The 15,461-nt window shown below is 35.8% G+C and overlaps 1 protein-coding gene across 1 annotated transcript in view; it reads right to left on the bottom strand.

Annotated features, from left to right (window-relative positions):
- slc25a1b (slc25a1 solute carrier family 25 member 1b) overlaps nucleotides 1–14,103 on the bottom strand; it is a 38,364-nt gene extending 24,261 nt beyond the window's left edge. The window contains exons 1-2 of the mRNA XM_061927409.1: nucleotides 13,992–14,103; nucleotides 13,763–13,908 (exon numbers count right to left, since the gene is read on the bottom strand). Coding sequence (XP_061783393.1) covers nucleotides 13,763–13,883 — 121 coding nt within the window. The 5' untranslated portion in view covers nucleotides 13,884–13,908; nucleotides 13,992–14,103. The remainder of the gene's footprint in view (nucleotides 1–13,762; nucleotides 13,909–13,991) is intronic.
- Between the last annotated feature and the right edge of the window lie 1,358 nt (nucleotides 14,104–15,461).

Here is a 15,461-nt window from a genome sequence, read left to right as displayed (position 1 = left end):
GGGAGGACACACCTGAGGCTCGGTGACAAGTCACCTGCATCCTGGTCCACACCTCACACGGCTGAGGAGACACACACAAGCACTTTACCACGTCCAACAGCCGTGACAACGCTTCTGTTTATTATTAAACTAAAGTTGCAACACCAATGGTTCCACTGACAATCATGTGTGTGTGTTCTTGTATTTCTAGCCTTCTTGAGACATGAAGAAGGAAAAGTGTCTTCCATATGAGGAGGTGTGAACAAGTGATGACATAAATCAATAACATTGCATCTAATAGACAATGTCTCATTTGCACCCCTGCTGGTGACATCTATCAACATGAGGGTGGTCCCAAAAAGGAGGGATTTTTCACATTGACTTTGTGACGGTTTTAAAAAGGTCAACATATGAAATAACAAGTGTGTGTAAAAATTTTGAGTGCGCCCCCTCTGGTCAACATATGAAATAACAAGTGTGTGCAAGAAGTTGAAATAGGCCCTCTTTGGCCAAAATTAACACACACAAAAAAAAATGTATATAGAGACATACTGTAATAACTTGAAGTAAATAATGAAGATTAAAATTCAATTACAAACAAAAAATTCAAAAATAAAAATGAACTAAAAGCAGTATTTTTTTTAAATATTTGCATAGTATGTATATATTATTAATATTGTAAATACAAATCTTTATATATCTAGAAAGGGTGGTCCTAATGAGAGAGGCATTTTTCGGAGGTCTCAAGAAGGTGTCAAATACAAGAATGTGTGTGTGTGTGTGTGTGTGTGTGTGTGTGTGTGTGTGTGTGTGTGTGTGTGTGTGTGTGTGTGTGTGTGTGTGTTCTTGTATTTCTAGCCTTCTTAAGACATGAAGAAGGAAAAGTATCTTCAATATGAGGAGGTGTGAACAAGTGATGACATAAATCAATAACATTGCATCTAATAGACAATGTCTCATTTGCACCCCTGCTGGTGACATCTATCAACATGAGGGTGGTCCCAAAAAGGAGGGATTTTTCACATTGACTTTGTGACGGTTTTAAAAAGGTCAACATATGAAATAACAAGTGTGTGTAAAAATTTTGAGTGCACCCCCTCTGGTCAACATATGAAATAACAAGAGTGTGTAAGAAATGTAAGTGCGCCCCATCTGGCCAACATATGTAATAACAAGTGTGTGCAAGAAATTGAAATAGGCCCTCTTTGGCCAAAATTAACAACAACAAAAAAATAATAAATATGTATATAGAGACGTACTGTAATAACTTGAAGTAAATAATGAAGATTAAAAACCAATTACAAAGAAAAAAATTAAAACAATTAAATTAACTAAAAGCAGTCTTTTTTTATATTTGCATAGTATGTATATATTATTAATATTGTAAATACAAATCTTTATATATCTGGAAAGGGTGGTCCTAATGAGAGAGGCATTTTTCGGAGGTCTCAAGAAGGTGTCAAATACAAGAATGTGTGTGTGTGTGTGTGTGTGTGTGTGTGTGTGTGTGTGTTCTTGTATTTCTAGCCTTCTTGAGACATGAAGAAGGAAAAGTATCTTCAATATGAGGAGGTGTGAACAAGTGATGACATAAATCAATAACATTGCATCTAATAGACAATGTCTCATTTGCACCCCTGCTGGTGACATCTATCAACATGAGGGTGGTCCCAAAAAGGAGGGATTTTTCACATTGACTTTGTGACGGTTTTAAAAAGGTCAACATATGAAATAACAAGTGTGTGTAAAATTTTTGAGTGCGCCCTTCTGGTCAACATATGAAATAACAAGTGTGTGTAAAAATTGTAATTGCACCCCCTCTGGCCAACATATGTAATAACAAGTGTGTGCAAGAAATTGAAATAGGCCCTCTTTGGCCACAATTAACAACAACATAAAAATAATAAATATGTATATAGAGACATACTGTAATAACTTGAAGTAAATAATGAAGATTAAAAACCAATTACAAACAAAAAAAATTAAAAAAATTAAATTAACTAAAAGCAGTCTTTTTTTATATATGCATAGTATGTATATATTATTAATATTGTAAATACAAATCTTTATATATCTAGAAAGGGTGGTCCTAATGAGAGAGGCATTTTTCGGAGGTCTCAAGAAGGTGTTAAATACAAGAATGTGTGTGTGTGTGTGTGTGTGTGTGTGTGTGTTCTTGTATTTCTAGCCTTCTTGAGACACCAAGAAGGAAAAGTATCTTCCATATGAGGAGGTGTGAACAAGTGATGACATAAATCAATAACATTGCATCTAATTTGACAATGTCTCATTTGCACCCCTGCTGGTGACATCTATCAACATGAGGGTGGTCCCAAAAAGGAGGGATTTTTCACATTGACTTTGTGACGGTTTTAAAAAGGTCAACGTATGAAATAACAAGTGTGTGTAAAATGTTTTGAGTGCGCCCTTCTGGTCAACATATGAAATAACAAGTGTGTGTAAAAATTTTGAGTGCGCCCCCTCTGGCCAACATATGTAATAACAAGTGTGTGCAAGAAATTGAAATAGGCCCTCTTTGGCCAAAATTAACAACAACAAAAAAATAATAAATATGTATATAGAGACATACTGTAATAACTTGAAGTAAATAATGAAGATTAAAAACCAATTACAAACAAAAAAAATTAAAAGAATTAAATTAACTAAAAGCAGTCTTTTTTTTATATTTGCATAGTATGTATATATTATTAATATTGTAAATACAAATCTTTATATATCTAGAAAGGGTGGTCCTAATGAGAGAGGCATTTTTCGGAGGTCTCAAGAAGGTGTCAAATACAAGAATGTGTGTGTGTTTGTGTGTGTGTGTTCTTGTATTTCCAGCTTTCTTGAGACATGAAGAAGGAAAAGTATCTTCAATATGAGGAGGTGTGAACAAGTGATGACATAAATCAATAACATTGCATCTAATAGACAATGTCTCATTTGCACCCCTGCTGGTGACATCTATCAACATGAGGGTGGTCCCAAAAAGGAGGGATTTTTCACATTGACTTTGTGACGGCTTTAAAAAGGTCAACATATGAAATAACAAGTGTGTGTACACATTTGAAGTGCGCCCCCTCTGGTCAACATATGTAATAACAAGTGTGTGCAAGAAATTGAAATAGACCCTCTTTGGCCAAAATTAACAACAACATAAAAATAATAAATATGTATATAGAGACATACTGTAATAACTTGAAGTAAATAATGAAGATTAAAAACCAATTACAAAGAAAAAAATTAAAAAAATTAAATTAACTAAAAGCAGTCTTTTTTTATATTTGCATAGTATGTATATATTATTAATATTGTAAATACAAATCTTTATATATCTAGAAAGGGTGGTCCTAATGAGAGAGGCATTTTTCGGAGGTCTCAAGAAGGTGTCAAATACAAGAATGTGTGTGTGTTCTTGTATTTCTAGCCTTCTTGAGACACCAAGAAGGAAAAGTATCTTCCATATGAGGAAGTGTGAACAAGTGATGACATAAATCAATAACATTGCATCTAATAGACAATGTCTCATTTGCACCCCTGCTGGTGACATCTATCAACATGAGGGTGGTCCCAAAAAGGAGGGATTTTTCTAATTGACTTTGTGATGGTTTTAAAAAGGTCAACATATGAAATAACAAGTGTGTGTAAAAAATTTTGAGTGCGCCCTTCTGGTCAACATATGAAATAACAAGTGTGTGTAAAAATTGTAATTGCGCCCCCTCTGGCCAACATATGTAATAACAAGTGTGTGCAAGAAATTGAAATAGGCCCTCTTTGGCCAAAATTAACAACAACAAAAAAATAATAAATATGTATATAGAGACATACTGTAATAACTTGAAGTAAATAATGAAGATTAAAAACCAATTACAAACAAAAAAAATTAAAAAATTAAATTAACTAAAAGCAGTCTTTTTTTTATATTTGCATAGTATGTATATATTATTAATATTGTAAATACAAATCTTTATATATCTAGAAAGGGTGGTCCTAATGAGAGAGGCATTTTTCGGAGGTCTCAAGAAGGTGTCAAATACAAGAATGTGTGTGTGTGTGTGTTGTATTTCCAGCCTTCTTGAGACACGAAGAAGGAAAAGTGTCTTCAATATGAGGAGGTGTGAACAAGTGATGACATAAATCAATAACATTGCATCTAATAGACAATGTCTCATTTGCACCCCTGCTGGTGACATCTATCAACATGAGGGTGGTCCCAAAAAGGAGGGATTGTTCACATTGACTTTGTGATGGTTTTAAAAAGGTCAACATATGAAATAACAAGTGTGTGTAAAAATTTTGAGTGCGCCCCCTCTGGTCAACATATGAAATAACAAGTGTGTGCAAGAAGTTGAAATAGGCCCTCTTTGGCCAAAATTAACACACACAAAAAAAAATGTATATAGAGACATACTGTAATAACTTGAAGTAAATAATGAAGATTAAAATTCAATTACAAACAAAAAATTCAAAAATAAAAATGAACTAAAAGCAGTATTTTTTTTAAATATTTGCATAGTATGTATATATTATTAATATTGTAAATACAAATCTTTATATATCTAGAAAGGGTGGTCCTAATGAGAGAGGCATTTTTCGGAGGTCTCAAGAAGGTGTCAAATACAAGAATGTGTGTGTGTGTGTGTGTGTGTGTGTGTGTGTGTGTGTGTGTGTGTGTGTGTGTGTGTGTGTTCTTGTATTTCTAGCCTTCTTAAGACATGAAGAAGGAAAAGTATCTTCAATATGAGGAGGTGTGAACAAGTGATGACATAAATCAATAACATTGCATCTAATAGACAATGTCTCATTTGCACCCCTGCTGGTGACATCTATCAACATGAGGGTGGTCCCAAAAAGGAGGGATTTTTCACATTGACTTTGTGACGGTTTTAAAAAGGTCAACATATGAAATAACAAGTGTGTGTAAAAATTTGAAGTGCGCCCCCTCTGGTCAACATATGAAATAACAAGAGTGTGTAAGAATTGTAAGTGCGCCCCATCTGGCCAACATATGTAATAACAAGTGTGTGCAAGAAATTGAAATAGGCCCTCTTTGGCCAAAATTAACAACAACATAAAAATAATAAATATGTATATAGAGACATACTGTAATAACTGGAAGTAAATAATGAAGATTAAAAACCAATTACAAAGAAAAAAATTAAAACAATTAAATTAACTAAAAGCAGTCTTTTTTTATATTTGCATGGTATGTATATATTATTAATATTGTAAATACAAATCTTTATATATCTAGAAAGGGTGGTCCTAATGAGAGAGGCATTTTTCGGAGGTCTCAAGAAGGTGTCAAATACAAGAATGTGTGTGTGTGTGTGTTCTTGTATTTCTAGCCTTCTTGAGACATGAAGAAGGAAAAGTATCTTCCATATGAGGAGGTGTGAACAAGTGATGACATAAATCAATAACATTGCATCTAATAGACAATGTCTCATTTGCACCCCTGCTGGTGACATCTATCAACATGAGGGTGGTCCCAAAAAGGAGGGATTGTTCACATTGACTTTGTGACGGTTTTAAAAAGGTCAACATATGAAATAAGTGTGTGTAAAAATTTTGAGTGCACCCTTCTGGTCAACATATGAAATAACAAGTGTGTGTAAAAATTTTGAGTGCGCCCCCTCTGGTCAACATATGAAATAACAAGTGTGTGTAAAAATTGTAATTGCACCCCCTCTGGTCAACATATGTAATAACAAGTGTGTGCAAGAAGTTGAAATAGGCCCTCTTTGGCCAAAATTAACACACACCAAAAAAAATGTATATAGAGACATACTGTAATAACTTAAAGTAAATAATGAAGATTAAAATTCAATTACAAACAAAAAATTCAAAAATAAAAATGAACTAAAAGCAGTATTTTTTTTAAATATTTGCATAGTATGTATATATTATTAATATTGTAAATACAAATCTTTATATATCTAGAAAGGGTGGTCCTAATGAAGTAGGCATTTTTCGCAGGTCTCAAGAAGGTGTCAAATACAAGAATGTGTGTGTAGGGGCCTCTATGCAGACAGTGCAAAGGCCATAGAAGTGTGTACGGTCCGTGCACGTGTGTGACGTCATAATCGCATGGTAGTAATGATTGATCCAAGTGTGCTAAAGTTGACACATGTAAGAAGAAGAAGCTGTCAAAGTCATAAATATATGATGTGACTCATTAAAAACAACAAACATATTTAATGTGTGCTGACAGTGGAGATGTGACATTTGCCAACAAATTGAGTCTTTTGAACTGCCTTTTTAAACGTGAACCATAAGAATCGATTCTCGGTTGCGAGACGGTTTTGTTTTTTTTGCACGACAATTGTCCACTCTGCACGTCCGAGTTAAAGGAAACTTTTGCACTGTTGGAATAACTTTTATTTAGTAGAAAATAGATATATTTTTACACATACAAATATAGAAATATATGTATGCCAAGGTTACTGTGGTTTATCCGTTATACAGTGCTCAATACCGGGGTAGGGCGGAATATTTGTTAGGTCAGGAAAAAACACGGAGGCTATTTCATCAAAAATCCCCTGAAGAGCAGGGAAACCTGTTAAACAGGCTTGTAGCATACCTGCCAACTTTTGAAATCAGAAAAACCTAGTAGCCAGGGTCCAGGGGCCGCAGGCCCCGGTAGGTCCAGGACAAAGTCCTGGTGGGGGGTTCAGGTTCGCCCCCCGACGCAAAATGATTATTAGCATTCAGACAGGTTAAAATGTTGCTAAAACCATCACTTTTCTATCAGTCACAGTGACTTTTCAAAACAAAAATATTACAGCAAAAATCATATGGGTTGATTGACATGTTTATTCTGTAAGCTAACTTCAATAGTTTGAAATTATTTTGACAGTTAATGCCAGTTATCCTGTCAACCTTTCACAAGACTTCAATTTGTTCATTGAAAGTATAAACAGTATAAACACTTTTTACAGTAAACAAATGGTAAAACAGTACTAAACAATTCCATTAAAAAAAAAAATTGGTGTCATTATTAACTTTCTGTCCAAGCTTGTATAATCTACTGCCTTGTTCAATTGTAAAAAATATTCTGTGCCTAAAATTCACATTTCTATCACAATGATCATACTGTAAACATGGTAAGCTAACTTCATTAAAATTAATAGTCCTGTCAATAGCATGGAATTACAATTCAAATGTAGTTTTTTTGTAAGCCTTTCAAAAGAATTCAAAATATGAAAAATGAATGAAAATTAATTTAAGCCATCAGACACTTGAAAAGTGGCACATCACATCTCTAATGTAATCATTTGAACTTTTCAACAGAAATAGCACTGCAAAAATATTAAGGACATACTTCTGTATTTTGGTAGTTATGCTGTCAACATTTAACAAGATTTCTTCAACTTGGACTTGAAAGCATAAATAGTATAAACACTTTTAACAGTATAACACTACTAAACAATTCCAATAGATAACATTGGTGTCATTACCTTTTTGTTTGCTCAATTATTGCCTCCGTAAATAAAACTTCGGCATTTATCACATCCAAAGAATCTGTTTGGGCGACGAAAAACGTTGAAAGTTTTCCACTTGTATCGCTAGCAACGGCATTAGACTTGTGTTTTTTTGTCCCAACGTGGTCTTTTACATCGCTAATTCCTCCGTGTCCAATCGAAAAATCTTGTCTGCACAAGGTGCAATTCGCGTAGTTTTCACCCTTTTTGGAACGGATAATTATTGCCGGATAGGCTTTTGAATATTCTTCACGGAATGACTGCAGTTTTCTTTTCGGTTTAAGACTCGTTTGCGATTTTTCTCCGGCTCATTCCATGATCGTTCGCTCGTTTGGAAACAATGGGCAACAGGTGCCTCGTGCTTGGCAGCGGTGCTATAAATAGCCTCGCGCATGGCATTCGGAATGGCTCGATAGGAAGTTACGGGAAGCAGTGTCGATTGTCATTGTTGTTACGCGATTTCGTGAATAAAACTTAAAAAAAAATACAAAATTTTAATTAATGAAAAAACGTATTTTTTATCACTGCAACCGTAACCCGGAATAGGTTGATGAAAACCATACTAATTACGGGAAAACCGGAGTAGTTGGCAGGTATGCAATACAATGTAAACCGTTGGCCAACCAAAAAGTAACCACAGAACACTACACGGTATAGTGTTCTGTGGTTACTTTTTGGTTGGCCTAGCGGACGTGACGACAGGCTGTCCTCACTCAGGTCCGCACGGACCTGGAGGGGGCGTGCCTTAAGTCCGGCTGGAAATCTGGAGAAATTCGGGAGAATAATTTCCCGGGAGAGGCACTGAAATTCGGGAGGGTTGGCAAGTATGAGATATTCTCACTTCTTTTCTTTTGTCGAGCACAAAGAAAAGAACATTTTAGTTAAATGTAAGTTGTGTTTTGGATCAAAGATCCCATCTACTGCCCAAAACAACAATTCAAATCTGCCTGGTTAGGCTTTGTGTATGTCACGTGTGCCTTCCTTGGGTGAAGGCAGGTTTACAGCTATGTTGTTATTATGCTGTTTGTTACTTATGTACAGAGGTGGGTAGTAACGCGCTACATTTATTCCGTTACATCTACTTGAGTAACTTTTGGGATAAATTGTACTTCTAAGAGTAGTTTTAATGCAACATACTTTTACTTTTACTTGAGTATATTTATAGAGAAGAAACGCTACTTTTACTCCGCTACTTTTATCTACATTCAGCTCGCTACTCGCTACTAATTTTTATCGATCTGTTAATGCACGCTTTGTTTGTTTTGGTCTGTCAGACAGACCTTCAAAGTGCCTGCCTTACTGGTGACGTTTCACTCCGTTCCACCAATCAGATGCAGTCACTGGTGACGTTGGACCAATCAAACAGAGCCAGGCGGTCACATGACCTGACTTAAACAAGTTGAAAAACTTATTTGGGTGTTACCATTTAGTGGTCAATTGTACGGAATGTGTACTGTACTGTGCAATATACTAATAAAAGTTCCAATCAATCAATCAAAAGTGTGAAGGAAAAAAGATACTTTTTTATTTCAACCGGACATCCCGTCAAAAGCCTAAAGACTGACCGCACATGAGGACGTTCCTGTCTTCACAATAAAAGTGCCGCTCCATCGCGCCTGCACTTTCAAAACAAGAGTCTCCGAAAGCCAAACAAGCTAGCAAGCTAAGGAGTTTGACGCCAATATATTTCTTGTAAAGTGTATAAAAACGAATATGGAAGCTGGACAAATAAGATGCCAAAAACCCACCACTTTCATGTGGTATTAGACAGAAAGGAGGAACTTTTCTTCTCCTCCATTTGAAAACGTGGACGTTATCATCACTACTGTCTGATTACAATCAATGCAAGTCATCAGAATCAGGTAATACACCAACTTATATTCTTGTCTTCATGAAAGAAAGGAATCTATATGTTAAACATGCATGTATATTCATTAAAACACCTTTAACATGTAAACAAAAACAGCAAAATAAATACATATAAATTATATACTGTATATATCAATGTATATGTATGTATACATATATATATATATATATATATATATATATATATATATATATATATATATATACACATACATACATACATACATATATACACATATATATATATATATATATATATATATATATATATATATATATATATATATATATGATATGAGTGTGTATGTTACTCATCAGTTACTCAGTACTTGAGTAGTTTTTTCACAACATACTTTTTACTTTTACTCAAGTAAATATTTGGGTGACTACTCCTTACTTTTACTTGAGTAATAAATCTCTAAAGTAACAGTACTCTTACTTGAGTACAATTTCTGGCTACTCTACCCACCTCTGCTTTTGTATGTTATGTTGCAGCTATTTAAAATAGTTTTGTCAATTTGTTTCGGCCCGAAATAAATTGGCCCTTCGAAACATATCTTTGTCTTTGTGTGTTGTATGTAGACCACATTGCTTAGCAGAGTTCAGTGATGCAAATGCATGTCAAGTTGATCAACAGATGGTATTATTCTCCAGTGCAATAACAATACTGAAATTGTTGTTGACATTAATGGGAGCTTTTTTTTAAAAAAGAAGAAAAAAACAACAACTAAATAGTTACTTTTCACAGTAACGCATTACTTTTTGGTGTAAGTAACAGAGTTACTTTTGAAATAAAGTAACTAGTAACTGTAACTAGTTACTGGTTTTCAGTAACGAACCCAACACTGCATACTGGTAGACCGTACAACCCTAGTTCCTACTTACTTGTGTATTTTTTTCTATATCGTTAAAATGCTGCACATTTTTAAGTGAGGGAAAATTCCAACTGGTGACGTTTTGATTGATTGAGTCACTGCCAAACAGAGGTGGGTAGAGTAGCCAGAAATTGTACTCAAGTAAGAGTACTGTTACTTTAGAGATTTATTACTCAAGTAAAAGTAAGGAGTAGTCACCCAAATATTTACTTGAGTAAAAGTAAAAAGTATGTTGTGAAAAAACTACTCAAGTACTGAGTAACTGATGAGTAACATACACACACATATCATATATATATATATATATATATATATATATATATATATATATATATATATATATATATATATATATATATATATATATATATACATACATATACATTGATATACACAGCATATAATTTATATGTATTTGTTTTGCTGTTTTTGTTTACATGTTAAAGGTGTTTTAATGAATATACATGCATGTTTAACACATATAGATTCCTTTCTTTCATGAAGACAAGAATATAAGTTGGTGTATTACCTGATTCTGATGACTTGCATTGATTGGAATCAGACAGTCGTGATGATAACGTCCACGTTTTCAAATGGAGGAGAAGAAAAGTTCCTCCTTTCTGTCTAATACCACATGAAAGTGGTTGGTTTTTGGCATCTTATTTGTCCAGCTTCCATATTCGTTTTTATACACTTTACAAGAAATACATTGGCGGCAAACTCCGTAGCTTGCTAGCTTGTTTGCGCTGGCTTTCGGAGACTCTTGTTTTGAAAGCGCAGGCGCGATGGAGCGGCACTTTTATTGTGAAGACAGGAACGTCCTCATGTGCGGTCAGTCTTTAGGCTTTTGACGGGATGTACGGTTGAAATAAAAAAGGGTCTTTTTTCCTTCACACTTTTGATTGATTAATTGAAACGTTTATTAGTAGATTGCACAGTACAGTACATATTCCGTACAATTGACCACTAAATGGTAACACCCCAATAAGTTTTTCAACTTGTTTAAGTCAGGTCATGTGACCACCTGGCTCTGTTTGATTGGTCCAACGTCACCAGTGACTGCATCTGATTGGTGGAACGAAGTGAAACGTCACCAGTAAGGCAGGCACTTTGAAGGTCTGTCTGACAGACCAAAACAAACAAAGCGTGCATTAACAGATCGATAAAAATTAGTAGCGAGTAGCGAAAGTAAAAGTAGCGGAGTTAAAGTAGCGGAGTAAAAGTAGCGGAGTAAAAGTAGCGGAGTAAAAGTAGCGTTCCTTCTCTATAAATATACTTAAGTAAAAGTAAAAGTATGTTGCATTAAAACTACTCTTAGAAGTACAATTTATCCCAAAAGTTACTCAAGTAGATGTAACGGAGTAAATGTAGCGCGTTACTACCCACCTCTGCTGCCAAAGCATGAAAAAATATGGCACCGCATTATAGAATTTTTACAAAGAAAACACCTATAGAGTAATATTGGTGTAAATTGTATTAATCTGATCTAAATCTTATTGTATAATTGATTCCAGTGAGGAGTAAAAATAAATGTAACTATAATTCCTCCATTCTTTTATTCTCAAAATAATCTTACTTATCTCATTATATGTAATATGACTTACTTCACCAATTATTATTTATTTGTTTATTTTTTATTGTGATTACTTATGGAGTATATTGTGAATACATTGAGAACAGGAAGTGAACAAAAGTTTTAGCAACTGTTATGTAAAAGAAAAAGGGGGTAGGATTAAATCAGCTCTGCTTCTTCCTACTCCTTTTCGAACATGTTGAAAAAATAATAAAAGAGCCATAATAAATAGCAACTTGAGCTGACGGGTGTGTCTCTTTTGCAAGAAGCAACAAAATAATGTAAGGCTGAAACGACGCGTCGACGTAGTCGACGTCATCGGTTACGTAAATACGTCGACGCCGTTTTTGTGCGTCGGCGCGTCGCATATTTACGTCACTCTACTTTACTGTCATGGCGGAGCGCAAAGCAGACGATGCGAGCGAGGGGAAAAAAGCACGCCAAAAGTCGTCAAAAGTGTGGGAGTATTTCAATAAACGGCCTAATAATGTTGTTGTATGCACACTGTGTCGAGCGGAAATGGCCTATCATAGCAGCACAACGGCTATGAACGAACATTTGAAAAGAAAACCCCCGACAGCGTTCTTGCCATCACCATCAACAAGTCAATCGTCCGCGTGCGTATACGTTGTCATTATTACACAAAAACATGAATGTGTCATTTGTATCTGCGTTGTAAATTCATAAACTAAAGCACCGTTTCGCTCTGAGAGCCGCGTTTGGCGTGCCTGTTCAGTGTTTACAAAGACGCGCTCCTCTTTAACGCTGTGGAGAGGCGGCGGCGGCGAGCGAGCGGCGAGGCGGGGCGCGCCGGGAGCGACGCCGCAATCGTGCCCAGGTGCGCGATCCGCGCAGTTGGAAGAGAAAAGACTTTGTGTAAAATTAAAAGATTGTAAACCTGGCAAAGCCGTCTGGCGTTCAGTCTGTCGGTCCTGAAAGAACCCCACGGCACAAGACGTGTCACAAACGCTAACGTTAATTAGTTGTGCAAATATCTTTTACAACATTAACAGTTACATATACTATGTACTAACGAACAATTAACTTTCACTTTAATCATACTATCATTGTTGTGTTATTAAGCAAAATAAGCAATACTTTTACTTTTGTTGAAATGTTTACACTGTACACTTTTTTGTATTGGATGTTTAGCTTTATTTTTGCACATTTTAGCAAATAAGCAATACTTTTACTTTTGTTGAAATGTTTACACTTGTTACAGAATATTTCCGTTTTGCACTTTTTTGTATTGGATGTTTATCTTTATTTTTGCACATTTTAAAGCAAAATAAGCAACACTTTTACTTTTGAAATGCTTATACTATTCCAGAATATTAAGATTTGCACTGGATGTTTACTTTTATATTTGCACATTAAAAAGCAAATAAGCTACTTTTAATTTTGTTAAATGTTAAAAGTTTTAAATGTTTACATTGTTACAGAATATTTTGTCATGTTGTTGTCAATGTTGACTGAGTGGCCATACTTTTTTTTTTTGTAAATAAAAGCCATGCCTTTTGAAAAAAACTGGCCTACATTTATTTTTTCCTCTTCATTTTAAATAAAAATAAAAAAATCGGTAAAAGGAAAAATAATCTATAGATTAACCGATTAATCGAAAAAAATAATCTATAGATTAATCGATAGAAAAATAATCGTTAGCTGCAGCCCTAAAATAATGTGAAGAATGTAAAACGTGGCTTCTTCGTGGCTTCCGCGTGATGTATCTCATTGTCCGCCAGCGACATCTAGCGGCCTGGGCGAGAACAACAGTTGTTTTCATGTGTAACTGCATTTTTTTAAATGTCGCTGTTTATACATCAATTGTTTTGATCATATCCACGCGAGACAACTATTTGAAGACATATCTACTTCAAAAGGGATGTTGCGTCTCATTTGTGTTTGCAACTTTGATGATTTACAGTGAAGTGTAAGAGGGTTGTGAACCTTTGAGGAGCGTGAAAGTGAAGCCTTCTTACCCGCCAGGATGGCCTTGCCGGGGTGCGTCAGTTTGGCTTTGCCCGCGGGGGCCGCGGCTGCGGCTGCGGCCAGGCTGTGGCTCCTGTGGAACGGGTTGACGAAGCTCGAGTGTCCGGACATGACTGCGTCGCCCCCGGCCTCGCTGCTGTGCTCAGGAAGGAGAAGTTGAGTGAAGCTTCATGCGCTCCTGCAGCAGTCGAGGTCCAAACTGTGACGTTCGGTCCTGACCATTGGACTTGGGGACTCGGGTCGCTTCTTGTTGTGGACTTTTGACAGGGAAAAGTTGGCTCGCTTTTTGCCACTGAGGGCTGATAACGTCGTGTCAGGCTTCTCGTGGGGCGTGGCCTGTCAGGCGCCCACCCCCACCAGCAGCCCCCTCCCCTTTTTAACATGGTGCAAATATTAAAGGTGGACCAAAGTATTGCTCCTAAATTGGTCAGCAGTTATAATAGCAAGTTGTGCAGGGTAAAATGGGAAAAAATGAATAAATAAATAAATCTTCACATACTTGCAGAGGTGGGTAGTAGCGCGCTACATTTACTCCGTTACATCTACTTGAGTAACTTTTGGGATAAATTGTACTTCTAAGCAGAGCCGGCCCAAGGCATAAGCGTACTAAGCGCTTGCTTAGGGCCCCGCGGCCACCAGGGGGCCCCCAAAAGCAATTAACAAAAAATTATTATTTTTTATTTTTTGCATGTACGAGTCTGACTGATGATTTCTAAATGATCAAAGATATATTATTGTACAAAAACACAATTTAAGGTCAACATTTTTGCACATTGCTGTTTCAGGTTTTTGTTACCAAAAATAATAAAGTGAATCAGAATCAGCTTTATTGTCCAGTTATGTTTAACACACATGGAATTTAACTTCAGTAGACTGCGCTCTCTTTGTACAAAGTAAACATTAAATATGAACAATTAACTAAAAAATATAAACTAGTAATTAAAGACTAATATGTACAAGACTGATGAGACAAGATGACACTTTTACTGTAAATACAAAGCTTTATCACTTGGACTGTTCAACCCCAGGCCACTCTTGTAGCTGAATGTTTTCTACATTTTAAGATTAGTAACCATATGTGGCACTCTGGACATCATTCGTTCATTCATTGGTATTATTTATGTTCTTAACTGGGCCACCCCCATATCTTTATAAATGACATGTCATTTGTAAAGACATGCCAGGCTGACAATAGGATCATGTAAACAACACTGCCAGAGCCGCAATGAGTTTATATATTATTTATATATTATTGGCAGAAATAGAGGGCCCCAAAATCAAATTTTGCTTAGGGCCCCATGGAGGCTTGGGCCGGCACTGCTTCTAAGAGTAGCTTTAATGGAACATACTTTTACTTTTACTTGAGTATATTCATAGAGAAGAAACGCTACTTTTACTCCGCTACTTTTATCTACATTCAGCTCGCTACTCGCTACTAATTTTTAGCGATCTGTTAATGCACGCTTTGTTTGTTTTGGTCTGTCAGACAGACCTTCATAGTGCCTGCGTTTCAACAAATACAGTCACTGGTGACGTTTCACTCCGTTCCACCAATCAGATGCAGTCACTGGTGACGTTGGACCAATCAAACAGAGCCAGGCGGTCACATGATCTGACTTAAACAAGTTGAAAAACTTATTGGGGTGTTACCATTTAGTGGTCAATTGTACGGAATATATACTGTACTGT

This window comes from Nerophis lumbriciformis, linkage group LG32 (genome assembly GCF_033978685.3).
Source record: "Nerophis lumbriciformis linkage group LG32, RoL_Nlum_v2.1, whole genome shotgun sequence".
Taxonomy (NCBI): Eukaryota; Metazoa; Chordata; class Actinopteri; order Syngnathiformes; family Syngnathidae; genus Nerophis; species Nerophis lumbriciformis.
The sequence above is the reverse complement of the archived record's forward strand: the minus strand, read 5'-3'. Positions and strand labels throughout refer to the sequence as shown.